Source organism: Euprymna scolopes, chromosome 12, assembly GCF_053919585.1.
Source record: "Euprymna scolopes isolate OS-2025 chromosome 12, ASM5391958v1, whole genome shotgun sequence".
Classification (NCBI taxonomy): domain Eukaryota; kingdom Metazoa; phylum Mollusca; class Cephalopoda; order Sepiida; family Sepiolidae; genus Euprymna; species Euprymna scolopes.
Window position 1 is genome coordinate 79,016,905 of NC_136493.1, and position 15,572 is coordinate 79,032,476.

At 29.1% G+C, this 15,572-nt stretch overlaps 1 protein-coding gene across 2 annotated transcripts in view; it reads right to left on the reverse strand.

Annotated features, from left to right (window-relative positions):
• LOC145291355 (coenzyme Q-binding protein COQ10 homolog B, mitochondrial-like) overlaps window positions 1-15,572 on the reverse strand; it is a 42,661-nt gene that overhangs the window by 20,218 nt on the left and 6,871 nt on the right. The window contains exons 2-4 of one of the 2 annotated variants that reach the window (XM_080137125.1): window positions 8,960-9,063; window positions 7,273-7,406; window positions 1,432-1,575 (exon numbers count right to left, since the gene is read on the reverse strand). In XM_080137125.1, coding sequence (XP_079993251.1) covers window positions 1,432-1,575; window positions 7,273-7,361 — 233 coding nt within the window. In that variant the 5' untranslated portion in view covers window positions 7,362-7,406; window positions 8,960-9,063. The remainder of the gene's footprint in view (window positions 1-1,431; window positions 1,576-7,272; window positions 7,407-8,959; window positions 9,064-15,572) is intronic. The other variant, XM_080137127.1, reaches the window with a different exon arrangement.

Consider the following 15,572-nt stretch of genomic DNA (forward strand, 5'->3'; position numbering starts at 1 on the left):
TAAACCCAGTGCAGCTGGTGTAATTGAAGCAGGGAGGGGGTGGGGGTGGAGTGTCAAGGATTACCTCCTTAGACAAAATGCATCAACAAATATAGAGAGAATCTAAATAAATATTACCTCAAGACTGTCCACGTTCTGACCATCTTAAGAGTAAGAAAATTAAGTAAAGAATAATTTAAATGGTCTTTCACCCAATGAGCAAACTTCCTCTCATAAAACCTTTGAAAGCCAACAAGTCTCCATTGTGTTTCCATGCAGTAGATTTGTCTTAAGTTAAACAGATCAACAACCACGAGGAGTTATGGCCCACACATACAAAAGCGATGATCAGAGAATGAAGACTAGCAGCTGCACATGTAAAAAGACTGTTTTGTTGATTGTTTCTTGACCACTAACTGGTGATAACACACGTGTGCACAAGTATTTGTTTGACGTTTCTAAATTTTTGAGATGAGGATTGATTATTCATAGTATTTGGATTTATCGGACTACTGTTCTCATCTTCAGTGTGATTTTCACAACATTTCATTCGATGTAACCTTCTTCAGGTATATCTTGTCGAACTCGGGAATGTTTATGTCAAACTCAGAAATTTGAACAGAATTTGGAGTGAAACACTTTATTTACTTCACGGAGGTAGCATGCTCTTGTTCTGTCAGCCATGACTGGATAGAGGTCCTAAGAAATTCGCAATTGTATTTCTCGGTGGTCCACATTGAGGATTGAACCTTCAACCTTCAGGAGAATATCATTTTTTTTACAATTGATTTTTCCATTCCAAGCACTCTAACCACTGCGCCACCGGTCCTTGCGGACAATTCTAGTACAATTTTCATGGCTGACAGAACAAGAGCATGCTACCCCTGTGAAGTAAATAAAGAGTTCTATTCAAAATTCCATTCAAATTCCTGAGTTCAATAGAAACATTCCAGAGTTCAACAAGATACACCTGAAAAAGGTCGGAGGTTACATTGACCAAAACGTTGTGAAAATCACACTCAAGATGAGAACAGTAGTCTGATGAATCCAAATAATATGAAGTATGTGTTTGTTGAAAATGATGTGTTCATTAGAGTTCATTTAACATTGTTTATAAAAATGTTACATTCAATCCTCTAGTAATATTCTTCATCATCCATTTAACAATCTAATCCCATATACCCTTATCTTCAAGTGGCTTGATAAGTGGTAATTCCTTAAAAATAATTTTTTTAAGTTGATATGGACGTAACCTTCATTAGACAATTATATTGGATAAAGTGATGAACACCACAGACATGATAGTCCCAACCAATGTCATATTCATTACCATTTCAGATTCTTTCATTGGGAACACACATGCAAACATACAAATATTCACTTTTATTATACATAGATGAAGAATAAAATTCGGAACAAACAAGTAACGGAGAAAATAAAATTCATACAAACCCTAATAATCTCCGTTCGGAGTATTCTTTTCTTTTGTTGGAAAATGGTGTTAAGTTAGGAAGAGTGAAAAATGTCCGTTTTTCCGTTTGAAAGTGACACGGCAGAACAAAGGAATCAGCTAGTATCAGGTTTTGACACGGACGACTAAAAAAAAAATGAAAACAAAAAAGAAAAAATTAAAAAATATACAGGAAAAAAATATGCAAATAAAATTCATGTAAATTTTGGACCATACATACATTCAACACACCCACTAAGACAGGTGAAATGAATGAGTTTCACATGGCACTATTACTAAAATTTACCACAATCCTATCCGAGTTAAATAAAAACTATCATTTATTATTTAAAGTATTGATATATAATTGTTTAAAATAGCAATACACATGAAAAAATTTAAATGGCTTAAAATATTTCAATATTGGTATATATAGAAAGAGCTTGATAAGCTAAGAAAGAATCTTTTTAAATTTTTAAAATCCAATTAAAATCAAGGAAGTTATGATTATTTTTATGCCCTGCATGTTTGGATATTTTCCCCTCTTTAAGACCATATGTGTTTTGTCACATTTTTTGCACTACTTTTTCAGTAAAAATGCAAATCTTTGTTAAAACACAAGACTAAGCAATGAAATTTACCATATCAGTGTATTTTTGTGCAAGGAATCTGGATATGCTACTGAAAATCTCCAGAAATTAATGGTTTCCAAATAATCTGCAGTAAATTCACATAAATATGCTGCAATTGCTTAAAAATGCCATGTATTCATTAAAAGAAAAGAAGTTAGAGAACTCAAAGTTTAGTTGTAATGCATTTTATGTGCCAAAAACTGAAATCGAAATCTAGATTGGTTAAAAATTAATATATTGCAATATTTCTTTGGTATTATTGTAGATTAATACCTTCTGTTACCCCTCCCCATCTGACCACCTCTCCAAAATATGTGATTCTACCTTTATAGACAATGGAATGTGAACAACTTGAAAAACTTTAATAAAAGATAAACAAAAATTATTTTAGAATTTAATGTGAAATGATTTCCCATTTTGAATCATTCGAGCGCTTTAGGATAGTTACCCCCCCCCTTTTCCTATGATAGATAAATCCTGGGTGTTTTTTTTGTTTGTTTTCTAAAAGGCGATCATGCATGGTTTTAAGAGGGTCTTTGTGCAATTATGAGAAGGTAGGGAGGTTGCCACTCTGACTTTGGGTTAATGATAGGGCTAAGGAAAATTATGTGTGAACATCCTGAAGACTTGATAGAAACAAAACAAAAACAATTTTAGAATTTAGAGTGGGGGTTGGTTTCACAGAAATGTAAAATAATTCACCATTTCAAGACGATCCTAGCGTTTTAGGACAGATGACCAATTTATTTCGGGGGGGGGGGGGGGAGATTAATCATGTGCACTTTTCTTCAAACGTTTTTATGCTTTTTTTTTTTACGTTTATATGAGTTCAAAGGGGAAGTTTGTTTAGTGGGGAGCTCTGCCACTTGTACTTAGCGTTATTGTTAAGGCTAAAGGTTTTAGGAGGAGGCTTGCCACTCGTACCTAGGATTAGACATAGAATTAAGCATTTTTTTTTAAGATACCCATTGTGAAACTTTACAAGAATTATAACAAACAGACAAAAACAAATGTTATTTAAAAAAGTGACGTCCCTCTAACAGAAAACATGATGCTTGGAAAAATATCAAGTATTTAAATTCTATTTAAATATAAAAAAAGAAACAAGTTTTTGCTAAAGCTGGCAAATTGTTAAAAAATTTGAATTAATGTCATTTTGATTTTTAATTACATTTCATGTCCTTTCCTACCGTTGTTATTTTTTAACTGAGCACCTCCTACAAATATTTAAATATTGATTATTTAAAAAAAAATTTTTTTTTTAATAATCGGGTAGATTAGTTTCCATTCGATAATTCACTGAAAACATTTTTAAGGGACGAAAATTAGAAGTGTGTTACCATTCGTAATCGTACACGTGAACCAAAACATCATATTTCACATTTTTCGCTTGTTAAAATATTTTAAACTTTACTACTAACCCATCTACCCAATTTTTAAAAATATTTGTATGGTTGATAACAAAATAGTTCTAACATGTAAAAAATTTTTTTATAACCAGATTTTCAATTAAAAAAAAAAAAATCGATTTGGAATAAAAATAACAAAAACAAAACGTCTGTTTACGCCATGTTATCGCTGCTGCTGATGCTGCTACTATCACCAATACTACAGAAGTCTTGATTCAAATTCATAACGATTTTTTCGGATATTATGTTTTTAAATTGCTACGTACCACTAGAGAAAACACTGTCCAATCATCTTTTTAACGAATAAACATAGTAAAAAGATTGTTTTATTTAATAGTGAGTGTCCGAAGAAATTTTTTTTCAAAATTTTCAATACTCACCATTTTGAAATCTTTTTTTTAACACAACAAAAAAACGAGTGGTCAAATGAATTTCGGACACTCGAAATTATTAAAAATGACATCTCTTTTGGCTAATTTCCAAATTTCATTAAAAAATTCTTTACAGAAATACAGTATGAATGTTTAGAAATCAGGGGGGAGTCGTTACAAAAACTTACCGAAAATGCTGTTTTATGAGGTTCTCATTTTTATCACTTTATTTGCTTAAAACTCTAAAAATATATAATGTATGTTATTATTTACTAATTCATTTGAAACTATATTCATTTCTGCACAAAACGGTGGTATTTTGAAGGCTTAAAGTGCTTTGGTTTTTAAAATATGACTATTTTAGCAGAAACCCCTTGAAATCTGTGATTATCCAAAGCGTTTTAATGGCCATGTGTATTGCTATTTAAAGTAATGATATATCATTTATTAAAAGTATTGATACATCATTTATTAATTAAAGTATTGATACATCATTTATTAATTAATGTATTGATACATCATTTATTAATTAATGTATTGATACATCATTTATTAATTAATGTATTGATACATCATTATTTAAAGTATTGATATATCATTATTTAAAGTATTGATATATCATTATTTAAAGTATTGATATATCATTATTTAAAGTATTGATATAAAATTTATTATTTAAAGTATTGATATAAAATTTATTATTTAAAGTATTGATATAAAATTTATTATTTAAAGTATTGATATATCATTATTTAAAGTATTGATATATCATTTATTTTTTAAAGTATTGATATGTCATTTATTATATGGGGGGGGCTGGGTGTTTGTGTCGGAGGGGGGGGGTAAAATTTAAAAAAAAGTTTTGGTAGGTAAGTATGAAGGATCGAACCTGAACCCTTGAGAAGTTGAAAATTAAAGTCTGAAAAAAAAACATGCGACATTAACCACTGGGCCACCACGAAATAGTAACGGAAACAGGTTTGAATTTACTTAAGCATTAAGAATTGGCAGGTGCCCATACTTAATGACTTAATGAGGTCAATTTTCACTGCAGGGCAGTATTTTATTTACTGCGGGGCAGCTTTTTTTTTTTTTAGTTTTTTGTTTACCCAAGATGTTGGGGGAGAAACCAGCTCCCCATAAAAAGGGGATTATCCAAATTGAATAGTAATTGTCTGATATAAGGAGAAACACCAGGAACGATGTCTTCAGCTTCATTTCGCTTTTATTATTATACGAAAAAGCCTAATCCACATACGGCGATCGAAAAATGTTGAATATTTAGCTTTTCAAACTCAGGCAAATTAAATAGACAGGCGACCCTCGTTGGTAACTCGTAGATATTATCATTTAGACGTAATATAAAAAGTTTTAAGAAGTGAGCTGACCGATCGCTTCTTGGAAAAAAGCCTTTCTCGGATATACACAAAAAGCAAACATACATACAGTTTTCGCTTTTACATATATATAGATATATATATATAGATAATATAAACCAAAAAAATAACATTTTCATTAATATCTTTAAAATATTTTAAGAGTATTTTTTCGATTTTGAATTTAACTTCAACTACATCCGTAAAGTATATAAATATATGGGTATTTTTGTGATAAAGGAGCATAACTCTTGTATTGACAGAAGTGGAAATAATATGACGTAAGTTCAGAAGTTTATTTTTAATATCCTGACACAATTTTTACTCTAATATAAAGAATAACAATTTTCAAGCCTTTTTCTTTTATTTTATTTTTACATATTTTTAATAAGTGTAATAGAAAAAAGGCTTTTTCATGATAAAACTCTAAATTCAAGGCCTTTTCAAACCTGTGCGAACTATATAAAGATACAAGAAAAATAAATAAGATAAAATATATGAAAAAATAAATAATATTGAGTATCAACACAGCCCTTTATTAAGTTTAAATAATAGATTTAAGAAAAATTAATTTCCAATTTTTGTGGAATTTTCTTATTTTACAATAGCCATAATATGCATGTTTGAAAGTCAGATATATGTTTGACAAAAGATATTTCCAAAATATTGCAATAAGGATCGTCTACCTGACTATACTAATGCAAGTACACAATAGATGGAAAATGTTATATATATATATATATATATATATATATATATATATATATATATAATATAAAGCTGAATATCTGTGTGTGTGTGTGTGTGTGTGTGTGCGTGTGTGTCTAGTCACAAATAGGCTCCTATATGGTTGACTATTTTAAAAAACTAATTACATATAATGATAGAAGATGTATTGAGACACAGGAATGGGTATGTTTGATCTGGCAGAACGGTGGTTCATTAAAATTGTGGGGTCTGCGTTCACGCCTGGTCCACAAAGTATGGAAATAAAAACTTTAAAAATTAAAAAAAAAAAAAAACGTTTACAAGTGTTTTTGATATAGATGTACATAATAATACTTTGATAAGTATGTTTTAACTTAAATAGGGATGGTATAATAAAATTGTGGGGTCTGCATTCACGCCTGGCCTCGATAGAATGGAAATAGGCACAAACTTTAATAAAGACTTTTCATATCTATCTGCGTAAGTATACTTTGATAATTATGTTTCAGTTTGAAGAAATATGGTATAATAAAATTATGGGGTGTTCGTTTGCACCTGACCTCCATAGAATGGAAATATGTCACAAAGTTTAACAAGGTTTTTTAATATAGATCCACAAAATATTGTGATAAGTGTTTCAGTGTGAACAGGTATGGTATAATAAATTATGGGGTTTATCTATTTTATTTTTACTTTCATCATATTTTGCTTTGGTTCTGATACCCCCAAATTCGAAGCTATCTCTTTACAACCCTTCCTTTTCATAACCTATCATACTTTCATAAATCAGAGTCCATTTTATGTAGGCTGTTTTTTAACCCAGTCAATGATGGGTACTTTTGCTAGTATATATATATATATATATATATATTGTATCAATAAAAGGTGAACCTGCAGAGTTTAATCGATTATTATATCTTAATTTGTTCGATTGGTGTCTATCCATTATACCTCTTCATAGTACTGTCTTCTATTAATTTGATTTTCTTTATATACAAATTAAACAATGCTTCGAGCAAACTATATTAACCTCTTTAAAAAAAAATTCTTACAAAGAAAGAAAAACAACATTTTACTGTTTTGCATACAAATTAATTTACCAACAATTTATCACTTTCTTTTGAGCAAATTGAATACACAAATTTTCTTTTTTTCTTTTAACTCAAAAATGTTTAATTAGAGAAAATGATGGTCAGAGTATACAACAAAAAAAAAAAAAAATAAAAAAAACATTGGAGATGAAGACAAAACTGCACTGAATAACTGAAATACTTGATGAAAACTTTCAACAAATTGTTCATTTAAAAATTTTAAGATGAAAAAGAAGTCTTTGTTTTTTTTTTTTACCTTGTAACGACATATTTGCTTTGACAAGGTCTTGTCAAACACCGGGCAACCAAGCTACAATGTCTGGAGATGGTACGCGAGTGGGCCATATTAAAAAACAGGTCTCTAGGACAAAAATACTACAAAGACATCATCTGAAAAGAAAGACACAATAACAAACATTAGACCGTTGTTGTTGGCATTTTTTATTAACTGAATTCTGAATATTAAGATCAATATTACTGTAGCACAGCTATCAGATATAAAAAGCAGTTTCTTTTAGACTAGAAGAAATCGGAAACCTTTGACTACACTAAGATCTCGACAACAAAAAGCAATTGTCTATATTACTCTGATGAAGATCCATGAAACCAAAAAATTGGATTAAAAAAAAAAAATAAATAAATAATTCATTTATTTGAAAAACATCTTGCATAGTGTTATCTTTTTTCTTTATTTTTTAAATCTGAATTCTGAATATAAAATTGTTACTACTTGGTTTGATGGAACCCCAGATGAGAAAAAACTATGTTTATACTAAACAATAAAAATTGCCTCTCGAGAGAGAAACGCTGTCACTGTTTCCCTGCCAGATGGGAGTTGGGGTTAGTTTTTGTAAGAATTCAGCACAAATAAAAATACAAAATATACATAAAAATAACAGTTAATTTCTCAAAAAAAAAAAATAAATAAATAAAATAAATAAATAATAAACATTTTCCTTTATTATTTACTAATTATATCAATTATATCTAGTATTTTTTAATCTTCATTTTTTTTAAATTTGTTTTTATCAAATTAGGTTTTAAAATAGGATTCTTTATCAAAGTATGTTTTTAAATAGGATTATGAAAGTTAAATTTAATTATTACAATATCATTTAATTATCAAGTTATTCATTGAACCAAATTGTTGTAAAACGAATTGTTGTTAAGTCAAAGGTTTAATTTTTACAAAATTATTATGTAAATGACTATCAATGCACGAGAATTTATCCAATTTAAAAGAAAATTTACTTTATATTTGACAATTTTTCAACTTTTAACAAAAGATTAAAATCGCTGACTTGAAATGCATTCTGATAGATTTAATTTTGTAATTACATTATTTTTTTTTTTACATAGGATTTTTAAAATGTCCATTTACGCACTATGACATTTTTGATTTCACATAAATAATTTTAATGAATTAGCAATTAATATTAAATAAAATTAATGTGTCAATCACACATGGACAAAATATACACAAAAAAAAAAAAAAAAAATGGTTGAATAATTTTCTGAAGATTTGAAAAAGTTTTTTTTTTTTTTAATTCCAAATAAACAATTATGCAACACATTAATAAAGCTTTCCTTAATTTATTTATTATTTGACAAAAGAAATTTAAGATAAAAGTGTAGAAAAAAAATGTAACCATAAATGATTGATATCAATATGCAACGGAATTCATATAAGTGTAAATTGGTTTCGCCTGACGTCTGGAGGCCGCTATCTTTGAATAGAGCTATTTTGGAAGTCATTTCTGTACATTGGATTCATTATTGCTCTGTCCAGGTAATATTGAGTCAGGAATGCTAGATCCACCTTTGTGCACCATCAATTGTCCTTGTCCAGTTTTTGCCAAACAAATTTTGATTATAAACAATGACCTTTGACCCATAGTGTAACTTTTAAATTCCTCCATCATCAATTATATTGTCTTATTTACCTTGGTGAGGGATCTGACATTTTCTGACAGCCTGCAATCAATCTCACAGCTTGGCGGTTTTGATGATTGATTCAGTTCAAATTCCACTGCTTGAGACTTCCCTCCTCAAATGTTAGAAAGAAAAAAGGAAAGGATAAAAAAAAAAGGAGGAAATAAGTTTAACAGGTAAAACAAAGATATAGGAAATGGGGTTGGTGGAAAGACAAAGGCATAGGAAGTTGTTCACCAAAGACCACAAAGGAGAGTTCCAGTGATATTGTAATCAAGGTGTGGCAGATGATAAGAAAGGAACCAGATATATTTTTTAGAGTCGATTTGCGGGCATTTTTGTATGTGCCCATGAATTTTACAATGGTTTAGAACGGTTTGCCGACAGTCTTAAAGTTGTGGACAGTGTCCGGATGACAACAGTTTTGAGTTTAACGCTAAAGGAAGCCAGATTGTGGCTTAAACCAGGTTGGGAGATCAACTCATGAATACTGGCTCAACAGGAAAACTAAGACATAGACGTTTGCACTTAAAGGGTAGTTTCCCACAATGGTGTCACACACATTCCCAGAGTGTAACAAATATTTACAGAGTGTTTTTGTTTTGCTTTTATTTTTATAATTATGAGCCAACATACCCCCTCGGCAGTTGCCAATGCGGCCAGAATTAGAAAAGATGAAAGAAAAATTCACAACAAACAACGTTGGGGTCAGCAATATCAAATGAGTGAGGTAACTCATAGTTCTCATGCATACATACTTTGAAATAAAATTCTCCTATTATGAACTCCCGATAACATTTTCCTGGTCCAGATTCTTGAACTTCTAATAAATTATAACTAACACCTGTTTGTTGCATGTTTAACAAAGATGATCAATAAAAGATGATATAAAATGTTTGAATTGCACTTTATCTTCAATACTATAAACTCGTGACATTCTTAAAATGTCTGAATTCAACTCCTAAAACAATGAATTAGCTTTGACCGACTCAACAACCTTGATCTAAAGTAATAAAGATAGCTTTGAATTAATCTAGAAAAAGACATTTTTTTTTCAATATTTAATGCAATTGAGAAATTTAACAATTTATAGGATCTTTTGTTTGTTTTTTTTTTAGAGTCATGCCTATTAACTGATTTTGAACTCATTTCAAATACAATGAACTAAAAGTACATATGACATCACTTGAAAAATATCTTTAAAATTTTTTATGGATGTATTTTCAAATGGCAGTAGTGTTTTTGGCAGATTAATTTTTCAATATCCACCACTAATACTGCTAAAGTTACAGAAAAGTCTAACTTTTATAGAAAAGTATTTTGGGCATATTAATTGACGTTTTTGAAAACCGACTCTATAAGGTTTATAATGTCAGTGATATCTAAATTTTCTTATTGTTCCACTTTTTCCAGTGGTTATGAACTACCAGAATAGAACTTGCCCTATTTAAGCATGAACAATTTTTGATTCAATAAACTTATGTCACATTTTTTTTTTCTTTCTTATAAAAGCTTTTGTTGTCAGTTAAGTGGGTATTTCCTCTACTTTGGATTAGAAATTAGGATGGACATTTTTTTTATGTTATTCAAAAATTTGCTTTAGTTTATAAAATTGAAAGTAAAAAAAAAGTAAAATTCCTTAATCTTTATAGTAAATCAGAAAGAAATTCTGTGTTGCGTGTCGCACTGAATAAATAAGAGATTTTTTATTAGGATGGGAAAATCCTTAATGATAAACAGTCTCACACTCTCCCAGTAACAGTAGCTAAATAGTTCACATAGCTAAGTAGTTAAGAACACTAAGTGAAAAACCTAGGTGTGCCAAGTTCGTATCCAGTTTGTTGCACCAAAACATTCTCTTTAAATCCACACTTGACCTTGTGCCTAACTTTATGGAGAGAAGAGGGACATAAATAGTCTCTCACTTTTACCTGTACACCAATGTTGAATATCATACTGTAATGGAATAACCCATTCTTCAGAGTTAGTTAGTCCTGGACACAAACCTGCCTCTGACACCCTCCGGCAAAGTGTTCTGAGTTTGATCCAGGATCCCATTGACAGGTTAAATTAAATTCATCATTTATAAACTATTAATACAAGAATAACAATCTAGAAATATTTGAATACAAGAATAACAATCTAGAAATATTTGAATATAGCATAAAACCTTTTATCAAAATGACAAGTTCAATATTGTTTATATTAATAAACCTAGGGTGGTGCTGCATCATTTCATGTAGCATGTCTTGGATAAGAATAGTCTGGTGGTGCCCATCCCTCTTCGGGTTTCAAAGCACATACAAGACCTGGTATTATTAAATAGTCATCCATTTTAATACTGACCAAGTATACCATTTCTCAAATATTTGGCTCTGTGTTTCTCATGGCTGTGTGGCTTATATATATTTTTTACTATATGTAACAGATTGGAGCCATACAGTTAGCTACAGTAAGAATTGAATACATTAACTAGTTTAGCTATGCAAATTGCATGGCTAATCCAAATTGATACAAATTAAATATTTGATATATAAGGGAATGGCTTTAGCAATAATAATTTGAACAAATTATAGGTTAAATAAAAACAAGTTAAATATTTGGAGCTTTTTACTATTAATCAATCATTTATTAAAATAAATTTCATAGTATAAAATACTAAAAACAAACTTTAAAAAAAAAAAATCTATTAAAAAATATTTTGTGGAGTGAAATAAAGCAAAATAAAATGTTCACTACTACTAATACTACATAAAGGAAGAATGCCTAATTAGTATTCACACTTCTCACAAACAATAAAAAGCATATGATCAGTTTCCCCTTCCCTGCATTCGTCATATAATTGGCACCCACTACTATCCATGGCCTGCTTGCTGATTTAGTACGTGCGACTTTTAAATTTTTTTAATACACAAAAGCTAAGAGTTAAAAAAAAAAAAAAAAATTCAATAAAACTGAAGTACTTATGTAATAAAAAAACATCACGAAACGATGTGTTTTATAAATATAGTTACAGCATTTAAATTTCAATAGTTTCTGCAGATGCACAATTTCTCGTGGTTGAAATGAGTTTTTGTTGCATTGTTTTATGATTGTTTAATTAAATTCAGACTTGAATGTGATGTTATTCGACAATGCGATTATGTAAATAAATTTAGCAAAAAATAATACATTTTATGACGGATACGGACACAAACATGACAGGAAGTTTTCCATATTTTACGGAGGCACGATACAACAGATCCAAATGTAGACATTTTTACCACGTTAGAAAACACAGAAACAACTACAAATTAAAAGATGGACAAAAGTTGTTATATTTTGAATATTTTGTTTGCATAATTAATGCAATTTTCGATATGAAATTTCTTACGTCATAAACAAAATGAAACTGCTCAACAGTTTGCTTCTCGCCTCAGACAAAACATTAACGATCGAGATTTCAAAATAAAGAGAAAGCGAGATAAACATATTCAAATTGTGATTTTAATAGCGATGTACATCTGCATAAGTTTTAAGAAAGAAATGTTTGGTTTTGACGCATATCATCTATTTTCAGATTATTTAATAGTGAATTCAGTGATTTGGGAAAAAATTTTGTTTTGACGCATATCATCTATTTTCAGATTATTTAATAGTGAATTCAGTGATTTGGGAAAAAATTTTGTTTTGACGCATATCATCTATTTTCAGATTATTTAATAGTGAATTCAGTGATTTGGGAAAAAATTTTGTTTTGACGCATATCATCTATTTTCAGATTATTTAATAGTGAATTCAGTGATTTGGGAAAAAATTTTGTTTTGACGCATATCATCTATTTTCAGATTATTTAATAGTGAATTCAGTGATTTGGGAAAAAATTTTGTTTTGACGCATATCATCTATTTTCAGATTATTTAATAGTGAATTCAGTGATTTGGGAAAAAATTTTGTTTTGACGCATATCATCTATTTCCAGATTATTTAATAGTGAATTCAGTGATTTGGGAAAAAATTTTGTTTTGACGCATATCATCTATTTTCAGATTATTTAATAGTGAATTCGAGTGATTTGGGAAAAAATTTTGTTTGTACGCATATCATCTATTTTCAGATTATTTAATAGTGAATTCGAATGATTTGGGAAAAAATTTTGTTTTGACGCATATCATCTATTTTCAGATTATTTAATAGTGAATTCAGTGATTTGGGAAAAAATTTTGTTTTGACGCATATCATCTATTTTCAGATTATTTAATAGTGAATTCGAGTGATTTGGGAAAAAATTTTGTTTGTACGCATATCATCTATTTTCAGATTATTTAATAGTGAATTCGAATGATTTGGGAAAAAATTTTGTTTTGACGCATATCATCTATTTTCAGATAATTTAATAGTGAATTCAGTGATTTGGGAAAAAATTTTGTTTTGACGCATATCATCTATTTTCAGATTATTTAATAGTGAATTCAGTGATTTGGGAAAAAATTTTGTTTTGACGCATATCATCTATTTTCAGATAATTTAATAGTGAATTCAGTGATTTGGGAAAAAAATTTTGTTTTGACGCATATCATCTATTTTCAGATTATTTAATAGTGAATTCGAGTGATTTGGGAGAAAATTTCGTTTTGTAAACGAAAATTATTCATATTATTTGGATTCTTCGGATTACTGGTCTTATCTTGAGCTTTATTTTCACAACATTTCAACCGACGTAACTTCTTTCTTCTTACATCAACTGAAATATGAAAATAACTCAAGATGAGAACAGTAAACCAAATAATAGAAATTATCAATCCTTATCTCAAAAATTCAGAAGAAAATTGCTATTTTTTATTTTTTATTACTTTGTAGAACAGGATTAAGTCTTGCAAAGAGAAAGGAAAAAAAAAATAACATCAATGTTTGAAGCAGGTCAGGAAGCCAATATCTTCAGACAGCCTGATCTAATAGCACTAGTTTAGAAAATAGTTGCTTAATATGAATTGATGAAGACAACAAATGAAGAGAATCTCCCGAGAGACAATTAATAAACTTTTATAAAAAAACTAGAGAAACTGCCGAAGCAAAATAACAGTAAATCCAGAACTATTATTTAATCATGTGGACTTCAGGGTCAATTTTATTACAGATTTAAACTGCTGAGCCGTTTTCGGTTAGAACCATTTTATGAAGATATGTAAATCAAAACGCAAGTAAATCAAAAAGCAAACATCTTTAGTAATATTAGCATGAAAAAGGCTAAACACATTAAGGATATTTTAGTTTGATTCAGCGTTTTCTTTCTGAAAATATTAATTCCAGCTAAGTAAACTGTTAGAATGGAGACATTTTTCCTTACTCACCAAAACAAATTAAAGGGAAGTTATCATGTGTAATTATACCGAGTACTCTCCCTTGAGTTCATTTGATTATAAAATTAGTCACCTAAATCAATTTCTGATTCATCATAAACAAGCCAGTCATTATTTTTTTTTTTTACTCTCAGGTAACACCAGGGAGATACAACTAGATACAAATACTAGAAAGGTCAAACATTGCAGAATTGTCTAATGGGGGAAAATAGCAAAAATGAAGATAAATGCCAAAACTACGAACATCAAAAAACCTGGATGAAACCAAGTTATGCAAATTGATCCTTTTTCTTTGTAGAAATGAAAATCTGGAGAAAACCTGGAGACTTCCTATAAGAAGGGAGGTAAATGCCTCAAACAAGTTGATCTCTAAACATTTTAGAATCATGAGATTTTCAATAAAAGAAAGATGAAAATATATTGCATTTTGTATTATTTTGATTGTTTGGATAGCAATTCACATAATGTCTTTGGACAATGAAACTTTAAGTATATTCAGGTATATCTTTTCAAACTCGGGAACCTATATGGAATTTTGGGAAAATCAGAGGTTGAAAATAACAACCAAGATGAGAAAAGTAGTTTGAATAATCCAAATTATAAATCCTTATTTAAAAAATTACAAAACATTGTTTTATTGTATTTGGAAGTATTTGTTTAGATATAGTCGACAAACTGATTTTTTTAATATATCATTTTAAGCAAAAACAATATTATTGTCATGTTGAAAATAGTAATATATAAAAAAAATTACGAAAATTCGAGTAGAACAAGTGCAATAGTGTTTTCAGTAAAAAACGTCTATCGCTATAAACAAATTTTGCAGCCATGACACAAGTAATCTAAAACATTTGTTTCATAGTTATGTCCCCTGTATATAGCCTCCTACTACCTACTTTATAGTGTTTAAGAAAAATGCGGTTTTACCCAATTTTCAGTAAAAATTACTTTTAACTAGAAATAATTTTCTACTTGATATTTCGTAATTTTTGGATATATTACTATTTTCAACATGACAATTAAGTACGTAATATTGTTTTTGGCTTAAAATAGCATCTTTCAAAAAGAAATCGATCTGTCGACTATCTTAACAAGTACTCACTTGGGATTAAACTTCGTTGCAGCTTGTGGTTAAACTTTTACAGAAAACAAAAAAATTAACTCATTTCTGTCATGTAAATTATTTACAGCATTTTGACATTACTCTCAATGTTTTTGTTAAAATAAATAACATTTAAAATCAATGACGAAAACTCAAATTCATTTCTAGTTAAAGGGTAGAAAA